General features: G+C 36.4%; 2 protein-coding genes across 2 annotated transcripts in view; one reads left to right on the forward strand and one right to left on the reverse strand.

Moving 5' to 3' along the window:
* The window catches only part of LOC137406844 (CD109 antigen-like), a 36,221-nt gene extending 27,889 nt beyond the window's left edge, over positions 1–8,332 (reverse strand). Inside the window, exons 1-3 of the mRNA XM_068093454.1 lie at positions 8,329–8,332; positions 8,023–8,238; positions 7,427–7,618 (exon numbers count right to left, since the gene is read on the reverse strand). Coding sequence (XP_067949555.1) covers positions 7,427–7,618; positions 8,023–8,238; positions 8,329–8,332 — 412 coding nt within the window. The remainder of the gene's footprint in view (positions 1–7,426; positions 7,619–8,022; positions 8,239–8,328) is intronic.
* Positions 8,333–9,652: 1,320 nt separating this feature from the next.
* Positions 9,653–14,289, forward strand: LOC137406845 (uncharacterized). The gene is made up of 7 exons (XM_068093455.1): positions 9,653–9,728; positions 9,812–9,941; positions 10,147–10,251; positions 10,944–11,137; positions 11,630–11,791; positions 12,005–12,137; positions 13,885–14,289. The coding sequence occupies exons 1-7, from the start codon at positions 9,653–9,655 to the stop codon at positions 14,096–14,098; spliced, it is 1,014 nt and encodes a 337-aa protein (XP_067949556.1). The 3' UTR covers positions 14,099–14,289.
* The last annotated feature ends 1,246 nt before the right edge of the window (positions 14,290–15,535 follow it).

The raw sequence follows: 15,535 nt of genomic DNA on the forward strand, positions 1-15,535 counted from the left end.
AAACGAATTCTAAAAGCTATTTGTAATGAGTTATCACAAAATAGGCTTAGTTCCACATGTATAACATAAACTGCCTCAACCGTAAAGCAGTCTAAACATTTGGTTACTTCAATAGCTCTACACTATGCATGCAGGGCTGATCATGAAATAACTCACAGAGGTAGCAGCAGGTACCTGTGGTGGCAGCAGGTACCTATGGTGGCAGTTTTGTACATCCACTACCAAACTAAACTCAATGAATGTATATTGGTTTGCCTTGTCCGATACATATTAAGTTTATACAGTGTGCAATAATAGAGAAATTAAAGATTTTAAAAGCTTGAATGGCAAACTAGTTAATATTGTCCTGGCAAACTTTAGTAGCAGCCTTTCACCTTATCATGTTGAAAGGAGTGTATCAACTAGATAATACCTGTTTATAAGTGCATCGTACTTCCGAACTGAGTAAACTAAAACGACAGATCATAAAGCTCAGTCCTAATGTAGCTACTGCAGACGAGCTTAGGCTCAAGCTAACCAGATCAAGTTGTTCATCATAAATGCGTGCGGTGCGCGTGTAATACCTCAAATATTGAGTGTGATGCCTGCTTAGCTCACTGGAGGCTGTACAGGTTTTTAAGAGCATTTTGGCACAAACGTCGGCTCTGCGATCTTCACTAGGGTATGTTTTAGTCCAGTGACAAGAGAACCTTGACTACTGGAGACTTGACCTTGACTACTGGAGACATGCCCAGTTACAGAGAGCAATTTAAAGTTGGTTATCAATTCTTTTACTGCCAGTGGACTTTTTTAAATTGAGCCCCAACTTGTTGTTTGTAGGTCAGGTGTTCTAGACCACCAGGCTACGGCTGCTCTCTATTATACATGTATGTATATATATATATATATATATATATATATATATATCTATATATATATATATATATATATATATATATATATATATATATATATATGGCTGTCAGGCGGAAATTGACAGTGACTTGCATCTTAGCGATGTATGTTTGGGTCAAGAGGTATGGTAGAGAAGAGGTGACCCAGTTCTCAGTATCTACCACATCCGGAACTGTCAGATTAACCTGAAGGGATGCCAGTGCAACACATCCAGTCTAACAGAGCCCGGTAGCCATTTCACTTGCCCAGTGTGTGAAGGACAGAGGTGGATTTTTAACATGCCCATGTTGTCAGTTTGGTACACGGGGCCTCCAAGTTATGGTCTAGATCCAAAAGACCCAACAATTAAGGGTTGAAAGCTTGCTGAGAGCTTTTTGTCAGATCGGCATTAAGCAGGACTCAGACCACCAGTCAAAGGCGCTACCACTAGGCAACCCTGACACCTCTTGTATACATGTATATGCATTATCCATTATTATACATTTATCATTATACATGTTTATACATTAACTAGTTGAATGGCCAACATTGCACAGGTAATAATAAATGTTTTTGCACAGAAAATTTAACATTAGTTGCTAAATTTGCTTGCCATTGGCTAAGCTTTTTACCCAATGAATTTGAGTAACTTAAGCTAGTAACTTGAGCTAGTTTAAATCTTTACTATAAAAGAACCTGTTTGAAGCTGTCTGAAGCCAGATTGCTTATAATCGTTATGCATCAAGCGTAAATTCAAGCATCCTAGTAGTAAACAATAGCATTTTCGCAAGTCCAGTGTAATCAGTATGATCTGTACAATTATTCAACAGCATAGCCAGGCAGACACGTAGGGTAATGGATAGTGAGACTGTCTGCAGACCTAAAGGTTTGAAGGTCAAATCCAGTGTGCAATGGATCTATTATTCCTATAACTTTATTTCCATAACTGGACACAAAAACACTGGGATCTATATATGGAAAGAGCTTCCACGAATAGTCAAGTTTGGATATCTATCTGGTGAAATTTAATGAAGATTACATTTAGGAATTATAAATGGAAAATTATTTGTAATTCCTAAATTTAATTTTGAAATATATAATTTCAAAACCTTTTGTTTATAGTTAAGTTTAAAACTGGCTTTCAACTTTTTCGTCTGATTGAATTTTGTTCTGTGATCTAGTAAGACAATTACTAAGAAATACACCGTTAAAAACCATTGATGATGGCTCCATATGCTTGGCTAATATATAGCGTGGCTAATATATAGCGTGGCTAATATATAGCGTGGCTAATATATAGCGTGGCTAATATATAGCGTGGCTAATATGTAGCGTGGCTAATATATAGCGTGGCCAATATATAGCGTGGCTAATATATAGCGTGGCTAATATATAGCGTGGCTAATATATAGCGTGGCTAATATATAGCGTGGCTAATATATAGCGTGGCTAATATATAGCGTGGTTAATATATAGCGTGGCTAATATATAGCGTGGCTAATATGTAGCGTGGCTAATATGTAGCGTGGCTAATATATAGCGTGGCTAATATATGGCGTGGCCAATATATAGCATGATCAATATATAGCGTGGCCAATATATAGCGTGGCCAATATATAGCGTGGCCAATATATAGCGTGGCCAATATATAGCGTGGCCAATATATAGCATGGCCAATATATAGCATGGCCAATATATAGCGTGGCCAATATATAGCGTGGCTAATATGTAGCGTGGCTAATATGTAGCGTGGCTAATATATAGCGTGGCTAATATATAGCGTGGCTAATATATAACGTGGCTAATATATAGCGTGGCTAATATATAGCGTGGCCAATATATAGCGTGGTCAATATATAACGTGGCCAATATATAGCGTGGCTAATATATGGCGTGGCTAATATATGGCGTGGCTAATATATGGCGTGGCTAATATATAGCGTGGCTAATATATAGCGTGGCTAATATATAGCGTGGCTAATATATAGCGTGGCTAATATATAGCGTGGCTAATATATAGCGTGGCTAATATATAGCGTGGCTAATATATAGCGTGGCTAATATATAGCGTGGTTAATATATAGTGTGGCTAATATATAGTGTGGCTAATATGTAGCGTGGCTAATATGTAGCGTGGCTAATATATGGCGTGGCCAATATATAGCGTGGTCAATATATAGCGTGGCCAATATATAGCGTGGCCAATATATAGCGTGGCCAATATATAGCGTGGCCAATATATAGCGTGGCCAATATATAGCGTGGCTAATATGTAGCGTGGCTAATATGTAGCGTGGCTAATATATAGCGTGGCTAATATATAGCGTGGCTAATATATAACGTGGCTAATATATAACGTGGCTAATATATAGTGTGGCCAATATATAGCGTGGCCAATATATAGCGTGGCCAATATATAGCGTGGCCAATATATAGCGTGGCTAATATATAGCATGGCTAATATATAGCGTGGCCAATATATAGCGTGGTCAATATATAACGTGGCCAATATATAGCGTGGCTAATATATGGCGTGGCTAATATATGGCGTGGCTAATATATAGCGTGGCTAATATATAGCGTGGCTAATATATAGCGTGGCTAATATATAGCGTGGCTAATATGTAGCGTGGCTAATATATAGCGTGGCTAATATATAGCGTGGCTAATATATAGCGTGGCTAATATATAGCGTGGCTAATATATAGCGTGGCTAATATATAGCGCGACCAATATATAGCGTGGCCAATATATAGCGTGGCTAATATATAGCGTGGCTAATATATAGCGTGGCTAATATATAGCGTGGCTAATATATAGCGTGGCTAATATATAGCGTGGCTAATATGTAGCATGGCTAGTATATAGCGTGGCTAATATATAGCGTAGCTAATATATAGCGAGGCTAATATATAGCGTAGCTAATATATTTCGCGGCTAATATATATCGCGGCTAATATATAACCTTCACTTGTCGATAACTAAAACCTCTTGTCACAACTCTCAGACATTTTCATTTAATGTGCTATTGATTAGCTAGTAAGCAAACTAACGTGTAAAAATATAAAATATTTGCTATTTCACAGAAAATGTCAATTATTAAATTCAAGATAAACAATGTAAAAATATAAAGTGAAAACCTAAATTTTCTTATAAAAACCAAATTACCAAAGTGGTATGGTAATTGGTGCTTTACCTTAGAGAGGTTCGCTGATAAATTGAGTGAGAGAGATATTCACCATAACTTATACTTACTCACACCAGATGTACAATTCAATTCATTTAACACTTTTGCTATTTTTACATATAGTGCTGTAATTTTTACCATCTTTTTACTTTATCTTACAAAACTAACGTTTTGAAAGAATTGCTCAAATTTTGTGCCGCATGAAGAGGTGATCGAAAACAAGATTGGACTGTATTCCTTGGTCAAATTCACCTCAAGTGAAGGATTGTTAGTGCTTGCAGCCAAAAAATGGTGATTGCAGTCTAAATTAAAAATTTTGAAGCACCTACCTGCTTTTTTATCAACAGAGGGATAATTTCAGGTGATCAGCAAGGCAAAAAGAACTTGATGGCATTAACAATATCTTTTAACTATATTTCAAATCAGTCACCATAGAGCTAAGAAATATTTAGCACCTCTGGGACTATATTCATACTCTATGTAGGGTCTGCTTATAGGCTACATATTTTATATATCTGGGCTACATAATTCTTATATTTTTTGTCCCTGCACCCTCCACTTCATGAGGAAATTGGCTGGTTTTCATATACATTCTGCTAACCGTTAACTTGCAATCTTATGTTGTAGCTAGTTGAATACCCATTTTATTACCTGTTGCACGGGTAATAAAAAAGTTTTGGCATGGAAATTTTATCTTTAATTGGCTAAATTTCATTACCCAATGAATTTGAGTAACTTAAGCTAGTAACTTAAGCTAGTCTAAAGCCAGTTCCTCTGAAGCCAATGTTAGGAAAAAGTTTATGATCTTCAAGCGTGCTGTTTAAATCAATCGGCATTAAACAGTGACATGGGAAATAAGAATGATGGGCACAATTATTCCATAATATGGCCAGTTGGACGCGTAGTGTAATGAAGAGTATGTCTGCTTGCAGAACTGGAGGTTCCGAGTTCATTTTTAATGCAAAGTGGATTTTTCATTTTTATAACTTTGTCGCTCTAACTGAACACACAAGGGACAAACACTGAGACATATATATATATACATTATATATACAATGTATACATATATAATATATATAATTATATATATAATATATATATTATATATAATATATATAATATATTGTCTGTTCAAGTATTATGTTGTTATATTATAACAACATAATACTTCAACAGACTGAGTCTTAAAATTAAAATTTTAATAATTATGAATTTTAATCAATTTTATCTGAAAGTATCAGTATTTTTCTATCATTTGCAATTGTTTTTGATGTTTGAGGTGATCTGACTGTCAGGATGTTTCAATATCAAAATCGAAAAAATTTGATCGTTGGTAAAATGTTCAGATCAAGCAAAAGTGCGATTATGATGTCTATAGTTGCAAAAAGACCAACAGAATAGAAACGCGTAACACTAACTTAAACGTAATAGCCGATATCAACTATAGCCACGAGTGACATCATTTCAGTGGCACACACTTCTTCTGAGCATTTCAGTCGTGATCAAGTTTTGTCGATTCTAATCTTGACACATCCTGCAGTCAGATCGCGTCAATAATCGCTAATCATAAAAAATACCGACACTTTATTATAATAATCTGCGAAGATTTTGCATAAATTCATCTTCTATATATATATAAATCTCAAAGTTGGTTTGTTGGTTTGTCAAACTATAGCTATTAAAATTTAAGAATGAAATATCCTTTTGATGCTGGATTAGATCTCGTAACCTCCCATTCTTCAAACAACATGCTAAACCTTTGAGCTAAGCGAAACACATGGAGATCATAGGGCGATATGAGTGGTTATCTAAGTCAAAATATGTATATCATTAGGTTACAGTGCAACGTCACAACAGATTGCTCTCACGGCTCTAATTAGTCACTATCTTGCTCAAATTAGCCCTGGGAAATGTGCCGGGCTAATGGCAAGTGGCATGCAGGCAACTACATTATCTGGCATTATTATATAGGTTGTTTTTTTAATACCAACATTCCGCTAGTCTTTAAACATAAGTGAAATTGTCTGCTTTAATTCCGCTGAAGCTAATCTCTGATGATAGCTGGTCAGTTAGCTAACATCCGTAAGAATAAACAATTAAGTCATGCAGTGGCATGTCTTATCTTTGCTTTTAAATCAACCACAAGTTATGCGTTGTCAAGCAATATATTTACTGATCTCCTAGTGGTCCGGTTGGTTATTCGATAAAGCAAACTTGCCAGACTTAAGATTGAATTCACCAAGGTGACAGCGATAAGGCGTCTGACACATAACAGATTAATGATTGAATCAACATTTCTCGAGTCTTGTGAACCCAAATCTTGACCTGTTTACCCAGCAGGTGGGCTATAATCAGATCCCACGGTGATAGTTATCGATAAGACAGTTTGCAAAGCATCAGTTGTGGTAAAAGAAATGGAGGGTTCTGTAATTACAGCCTATGATTGCTGGTCAATGGCTAACAGTACAGCTATGAAAACCAACCAATTCCCTTCCTAAGGTCACCCAGTGGCGTATATAGCAAGTAGAGAGTGCAGAGTCAAAATTAGTGTAAAAGATCAAATAAGAAATACATAGCCCAGGTATATGAAATATGTAGCCTATAAACAGACCCTACATAGAGTATGAACATAGTCTCAGAGGTGGTAAATATTACCTAGCTCTATGGTGACTGATTTGAAATATAGCTACAAAATGTTATTATGCCATCAATTTCCTCTCGCCTTGCTGATCACCTAAAATTATCCCTCGGTTGATGGAAAAACAGGCGCTTCAAAATTCTTAATTTAGACTTTGCAATCACCATTTTTTGGCTGCAAGCACTAACAATCCTTCACTTGAGGTGAATTTGACAAAGGAATACAGTCAAATCTTGTTTTCGATCACCTCTTCATGCGGCACAAAATTTGAGCAATTCTTTCAAAACGTTAGTCTTGTAAGATAAAGTGAAAGAGCTGGTAAAAATTAAAACACTATATGTAAAAATAATTTAAAAAAAACGTCAAATGGATTGAAACTACTTGTGCATCTGGTGTGATTAAAAGTTATAGCAAACATCAATTTATACTCACTCAATTTATTAACGAACTTATCCAAGGTAAAGTACTAATTACCAGTTCATTTTATTAATTTGGTTTTTGTAAGACAATTTAGGTTTTCACTTCATATTTTTAAAATTATGATATATTAAATTTTATTTTAATGCTGCATGTAATCACTTGAAGCTTTTATTATTGTTGCTTAGGCTCGGGAACAAACACAACAAAATAGTGCGCAACATATTTTTACAAAGTTTAAACATATGAAGCAATAATCAGAAAGTATCAACTTCACACGTCATATTTAGACTGTACAGAAAGTGACTAACCAGTTTGAGAGGGTTTGTACTGCGCTTTGTCCGTCTGGATAAAAATTGAGACACTCTTAGATACAACAGTCACTTGTCCATATGACACGATTTCAGGAGCAGAAGGGTTAACCAACTGAAAAGCAACCCTAATCTGTGCGGAGCCTGGTCTTAGGTCACTAGGGACAGATAGGGGAGCATCAAACACTTTTCCTGAAAAAAATGTTATACTGTTGTATAACATATGTATGTTAATGGTTGTATATAACATATGTTAACAGTTGTATAATATATGTATATAAAAAGTTGTGTGTAACATATGTTAGCGGTTGTATAACATATGTATGTAAAAGGTTGTATATAACATATGTTAACAGTTGTATAATATATGTATGTTAACGGTTGTATATAACATATGTTAACGGTTATATAACATATGTATGTAAAAGGCTGTATATAACATATGTTAACGATTGTATATATGTATGCAAAGAAGTTCTGAATGAAATTATCCAGAACTTTGACTTTCTGTTAACTTCCACACAACTAACCCTTGCTACGATTACACTCAGTAAAAAACTTTATAAAAATGCTCTTGCGTCTTTATGGAAACTAACCTGGTGTGAAAGAGTGGTTAGACGAAAACTTCTTCTGATTATTCTGGGAGATCTCCGTGACAACGCTGGAATACTGAGAAGAACCGCGAGTATTGTACTGAATATTAGCAGTCAGACCGGGGCGTATTATTTTAGGAACGAGCACTACATAATCTTTTTGGTTTGATCCATGTGCACAGGAAGCCAGCAGCGCAATGATGAATATCTGTAGGAAACCTGAAACATGATAAAGTGACAAAGCATTACAAACATGAAAATTAATACATTGATGAAGAGTTTGCTGAAAAGACATCTGAGAATATTTACCCATGTTTCAGCTGTTATGCCTGCACATGAAGTTGCCATCAAAATATCAGCTTTCTTGTATATATCTACAAAGGTTTCTGACAGGCATCGTGATTAGTCAAAGGCTTAAAAGCAGCAAATACAACAGCCAATCCAGATATTGCATGAACTGATAAGCTTGCTTATCAGACAAAGGGCTTCTCTAGACCTTGTGTTGCTGTCTACTAGGAATATTTCGAATACCGAATGAAAATGATTGCACCAAGTTTTGTGTTTGTAAAAAGCTGAGATGGTCTGCCTTTTGCAAGTTTACCGGAGGTGATATTATAAACGCAATTCATTTAAGTATCAAACATTTGTCTATATATCTTTAAAGTAACTAATTGTTAACAAAACAATTTATTAAAAACAGTTTGTCTACATTGTTAGGCCATAGCTGGCTCTCGATCAGTAGAGTAGGGAGCCTTACACAATAAATAAATCTATTTTTTCATTAGTACAATAATTATTTCATTAGTACAATAATTATTTCATTAGTACAATAATTATTTTATTAGTACAACCACTTAATTCGAATTCTAGTTCAATTACCAAATCAAATATTTATTTTTTCGTATCTCATATAGATATACGTTGTTTAACCTATTTTGCTCCATCCATTGCCAAGTTGCCTTGCATACATACCATACCCTATCCACAACTCATATCATATGCTCATTTATGTTACAGTTTCTTCTCTTCTAGTATTAGTGAGGTTGACAGAATTCTGTACTCTCATGCTAACCAAAATAAACATTATACACAAACAAATGAAATGAACTATTTCATGCATTAAGAGCTGTTGTACAAGTACTTGATATACCACGTACATTGTTTAGTTCCCGACAATTTCCATAGTCAGATATTTTAGATGATCAACTTGAGAGATGTATTTTACAGTACATAAAATGACATAGCGATGAATGGCAACAGGAAAACTCATTAAGAGGTCTATTTTAAGGGAGTGACCAAAAGTTAAAAAAATCTGATTTGATACTAGTCAAGAAAACGAAAACTAAATATTCGAATATCTCTATTTTCATCATACACGACTAATTTGACATTGAAATATTGCTTAGAGAGCTCAATAAATTTATAGTCCTTATCATATCTCAGTCTACAGGACAGTAAAATGCTTGAAGACTTAAGCTGCCTCATAGTAGTCAACAAATCGTCTTAAATTGGGTTTATTTAAATAAAAACCCAATGTAGAATTTGACAAATTTTATGGCTTTGCTAATTTTATGGCTGTAAAATAGTTGAGTTAAAAATGTTTTTCATATAAACTGCTATGGAATAAAATTTTATGCACCAGAAGCTCAATTTACTGTTATGTGGCTTAGCTGGGGAAGCTGGTGCATTCCATAGACTTTTCATACAAGGTAGGAGTTAAAAACTTCTGAATAGATGCTTGCATTTGCCCAATACATTTGCGTGAGAACTGAAAATGTTACTTGTTGAACAGGAGTTGGAAGTGTTGGCCTTTCTGGATTACATGGTCCAACCGATGAGAAGGAAGCTCAAGAAGCGATAATCTATGCAATAGACAGCGGTGTTAACTTCATTGACACAGCACCATTCTACAACAACCGGCGGTGAGCAGCCAGCCCGCTTCCTGCTGCCTAATCAGATGTGTATTAATAGCTATCTTGCTCAGTGATGGTTTAAAAAATAACTTGCTAAAAACCTGTTTATTGCTTCAACTTTTACTCGGCGGAGTAAGACAAGTAGAATAATGGCAAATACCACGGTTATACCTAAACCTGTCTTGAGATAAGTAGGAGAGCATAATTCTTGTAGAGCTGAAGAACTACTAGGCGACATCGTGTCACAGTTCGACCGAGAAACTATTTGCTTGGCTACAAAAGTAGGGAGATATATGGATCCTGCCAGTAGCACACAGAGGTGAGTAGCTTGTAACCTGGTTCAGTGTTTACTGTGAGACTTACTAGAACTAAAGAACTATGAAATAGCTATTTCTGTTGACAAAGTGGCTTTGGGCTTTTTCACTCGCTTAAATATGTATATTTAATACACTAGGTTACTCATGACAGTAGAGTTATGGCTCCCTGTACTTGCGCCTATGTGTAGTACGCATCTATGGTAGTACTATTCTTTGTTTTACGGCATGAATATTATGGCTTTATGAATATTATGGGAACATTCAGCATGTTGCCATGTTCACAATGGACGCCATGGTGCAATTGTTAAATTGGAATGTTGAATGTCGGGTTTTCAAGTTTTTATTTGTGACTGGTTGGTAGGAATAAATCTAGGTCGCAATCTTTACCATAAACAGCGCAGTGTCTGGTGGCGTCTGAAGCCAGGGTTGAGAGGTTAAATAAAAGACAGTTTCCTACAGGATTTCAACTCGCGACATATGGGTTAATAGACCTTCACACTAACACCTGCACCAACTAACCAACCACCTCTTGACAATTCGGAATAGTTATGGACATACTTATTCTCTGTGATTGCCTGTGCACATGACTCTTCACTGCCAGGGTGCTAGTGCAATAGTTCACGTTTAGTTGTTTTTTGACGAGTGCATGTTATACATTATTATTGGGTTTTTGTACATTTTCTATCCTTTATAGCTTTGACTATTCTGCTGAAACGACGAAGGAAAGTGTGCTGAAAAGCTTACAATGTATGAAGCTGTCATACATAGACCTTGTGCAGATACATGATGTAGAACACGCGCCCAGCCTACAGACCCTTATCAATGAAACTATTCCATGTTTAGTAGATCTAAAGATGTCTGGACTTATCAAGTCTATTGGTGTTACAGGTAAATTTATTTAGACATGATTGCTGATTGATTGATTGATAACAATATTGCAAACATGATTGATTAATAAATTTAACATGATTGCTGTACAGTTAGTTTGTACATAAGGAATGTTTCTTAGACAGCTAAGGTCATTGACACGAGCTGTTCCTTAGACAAATACACAATTCTCCCAGAGCTTGGTTTTGAAGATGTAAACAAGGAGTCATGTTGGTTACCAACAATATTTGTATTCAGCATGCTGCCGGCAGTCGGCAAAATGGTTTTAACATTTTTTGTTGTCAGCTCAAATGATGTCACAACTGCCAGAGGAGCTGTCAAAACACTCCTGATTGATCCAACACTTCCTACATCAATATTTTTGCCATTGTTTTAGTAAAGATGCGAAAAGTTTAGGCTGTAGTGCCATAAACATCTGATAGCTTTAGATTGGACTTGACAACCATTGTGTTAGTTACCACAAGCATTCCGAAGCTTTGTTATGTGTTGCAGGCTACTCTACAAGGCATGTTCGGAAACTAGTCGAGGCCTGTATGGAGCATATAGATGTGGTCATGTCATACTGCAGACACAACGTGTATGATACCACTTTAGCCAGGGATCTACCATTTTACAAAAATAACAACATTGGAGTGATAAATGCATCTCCCCTTGGTGAGTTGGCATCAAATTTGATCTACTGCATTAGCCATTATTGCTGCTATTATAAGTTTTTATCGATGCCTATAAAAATATATGTATATTCATCTTCATAGTTTTTGTACCTAACAAACATCTTTCCCTACATGCAACAAGACAGCACAGATTATTGACTTACAAACAGACATTTTACCGACTTTTGCATTATGAGTTGTGTTCTCTTTACAGGAATAGGACTATTCACTAATGGAGAGAGCATAGCTTCTTGGCACCCGGCGACAGACGAGATAAAAGAAGCCTGCAAAGAAGCTGCAAACTACTGTGACTCTCAGGGAGTAGACATTGCACGACTAGCACTCAGGTACCTTGTCTTTAATTTCTGTAATATTCGTGCAGTTATTAGACCAGTTAATAGCAGTAATCGTGCAGTTATTAGACCAGTTAATAGCAGTAATCGTGCAGTTATTAGACCAGTTAATAGCAGTAATCGTGCAGTTATTAGACCAGTTAATAGCAGTAATCGTGCAGTTATTAGACCAGTTAATAGCAGTAATCGTGCAGTTATTAGACCAGTTAATAGCAGTAATCGTGCAGTTATTAGACCAGTTAATAGCAGTAATCGTGCAGTTATTAGACCAGTTAATAGCAGTAATCGTGCAGTTATTAGACCAGTTAATAGCAGTAATCGTGCAGTTATTAGACCAGTTAATAGCAGTAATCGTGCAGTTATTAGACCAGTTAATAGCAGTAATCGTGCAGTTATTAGACCAGTTAATAGCAGTAATCGTGCAGTTATTAGACCAGTTAATAGCAGTGATCGTGCAGTTATTAGACCAGTTAATAGCAGTAATCGTGCAGTTATTAGACCAGTTAATAGCCGTGATCGTGCAGTTATTAGACCAGTTAATAGCAGTAATCGTGCAGTTATTAGACCAGTTAATAGCAGTAATCGTGCAGTTATTAGACCAGTTAATAGCAGTAATCGTGCAGTTATTAGACCAGTTAATAGCAGTAATCGTGCAGTTATTAGACCAGTTAATAGCAGTAATCGTGCAGTTATTAGACCAGTTAATAGCAGTAATCGTGCAGTTATTAGACCAGTTAATAGCAGTAATCGTGCAGTTATTAGACCAGTTAATAGCCGTGATCGTGCAGTTATTAGACCAGTTAATAGCAGTAATCGTGCAGTTATTAGACCAGTTAATAGCAGTAATCGTGCAGTTATTAGACCAGTTAATAGCAGTAATCGTGCAGTTATTAGACCAGTTAATAGCAGTAATCGTGCAGTTATTAGACCAGTTAATAGCAGTAATCGTGCAGTTATTAGACCAGTTAATAGCAGTAATCGTGCAGTTATTAGACCAGTTAATAGCAGTAATCGTGCAGTTATTAGACCAGTTAATAGCAGTAATCGTGCAGTTATTAGACCAGTTAATAGCAGTGATCGTGCAGTTATTAGACCAGTTAATAGCAGTGATCGTGCAGTTATTAGACCAGTTAATAGCCGTGATCGTGCAGTTATTAGACCAGTTAATAGCAGTAATCGTGCAGTTATTAGACCAGTTAATAGCAGTAATCGTGCAGTTATTAGACCAGTTAATAGCAGTAATCGTGCAGTTATTAGACCAGTTAATAGCGGTAATCGTGCAGTTATTAGACCAGTTAATAGCAGTAATTTTGCAGTTATTAAATTGATGTTAACAAGTATACAACTGTTCAATTTCTGGAAGTCGATTATGAAAAGATGAGTGCTCTACCGAGGAGCTTATGAATCAGCCAATCATCATGTAGCTCTATACACTGTGTAGTCACATGCAAATCTATTCATCATAGACTCGCATGTAGGTCGTCTATACACTGTAGGGTTGCATTCAAGAAAGTGTAATTAATTTTTAAAAAAGAAGGAAACTTCTAAAGCTACTCTAGGAGTCGTGGTCTGCAGTGGAAGATTAAGAATGCAATTTGGAGGACATATCAGATAAAAGGCAATTATTTCTAGAGCTATCAGTATGAGATTCAAGTTACAGGAGTAGTCCTCTCCTTGATATTATTTGAGCATCTGCTGCATGCTTTCCAAGCTTACCGACTCACCTCTTGTGTTATTACAGGCATTCCGCTGAGACAGAGGACATCTCGATGACACTATGGAGTAGCAGAAAGCTACAGCATATGAGGTCAAACATATCTTGCTCCATTTTACCACTGACGAAATTAGAAAAGTCCACTATGCAGTATATCAAAACGGAAATATTGTCACGCGTTCAGGACAAACATTGGGAAGAGCAGCTGAATAAAGAAAATCCATTTTGGCCAATAGAATGATTGTAGCGCAAGGCAGGAGACCGGTTCCTTAGATTGCTGATCTGTTATCAACTAAACTAGATTGCTTCAACTAACCAGACACTTGTAACCACTTGTCACTCGCACCATGTCTAAGAAAGACTACACTGAGATTATTTTGTTATCGGAACTTTTTTTGCTGGAAACCTAGATTATTCAACATTAATTAAAGATCAAAGGGATGTTTTTGTATAATTTGTTCAATATAAAGAAAATAGTGTTGGATACTCAGTAAACGTGTAAAATATAAGCAGTGCTTTTTAAATAAGATTTAACAATCGAGATGATCACCTACAGCATTTGCAAATAGTAAAACTTGAACCAGATGGAAGTTATCTGACACTTGCAGAACTGGTCAGACTGACTCTGCTACCAGTAATACCTGTAATACCTGTAATCCAGTACCACCTGTATATATGTCTGGTTGATGGGGACTAAAGTGTCAAGCCTTATACAAGTAGGGTGAACTGGACAACCTTACGAAATAAAAAAACAAGATCTGAAAAGGCGCTGTGCTAAGCGATGAGCCGTGGCAGCATCTAGAGAACAAACAAACCTATCGGTCAGCTACTGCACCAGTAAAGTACAACCGCTGCACTGCACCTTCCGTCAAAAGAGTGAATTCGGTCCGGCAAAAATTGCTTCAATAGTGGAGCGCAGCTCTATAGAATAAATAGCAAATTTCACAATCAAGCCACAACCATGTAGACTGCTGTAAGGGAGAGAAACTGAGCAAAGACTTGCTCTTGAGAGTTTTGCCTATTATCTGCTAGGTGGGTGAGGTGCACAGACAGACTCCTCAGCCAAAATGTCCCTTTGAAGGATAATTTGGCTGAATGGCAGAACCAAATCTATATGCATAAATCTCATAGTTTGTGGCCGTCTGTCGTTCGGCCTGAACTAATTAAGCTATGCGAGATACAATGGGTTCATTGGGCGATAGAGTCGTTCCACGGGTTAAAATTTGCATAGCGCTCTGCATTACGCAACGTCACTAAAGCTCTCACAGCTCTTATTAATAAGTTTAGCAGTATCGATACTAGCTTACTCAAATTAGCCATTGGCAATGTGCCAGGCTAATGGCAAGTGGAAGGTAACTACATTACCTGCCACTGTTTATAAGCAGTTTTTTGATACCCGTGCAACTCCAATCATTCGGCTACTTCTCTCTTCTAGAACCTCCATTTGTTTCCTGTTTCTACACATTTCACACTGTACCCCATGTCTAAAGGGTATGTAGTCATTAGCTTAGAGTGAAGCTCTTGACATTCAGTATAATACCTCTCTTCTGCTTACGCCTCCTTTTTTATAAGAGTACCCATTTTTGACTGCATATGCAAATTCTTTGATAGTGTACAGGAAGTCGTAACATAAATGCTTCCAAAATGGCAGTTCAACATAGAACCTGAACATTAGAGA

Source organism: Watersipora subatra, chromosome 10 (assembly GCF_963576615.1).
Source record: "Watersipora subatra chromosome 10, tzWatSuba1.1, whole genome shotgun sequence".
Lineage (NCBI taxonomy): Eukaryota > Metazoa > Bryozoa > Gymnolaemata > Cheilostomatida > Watersiporidae > Watersipora > Watersipora subatra.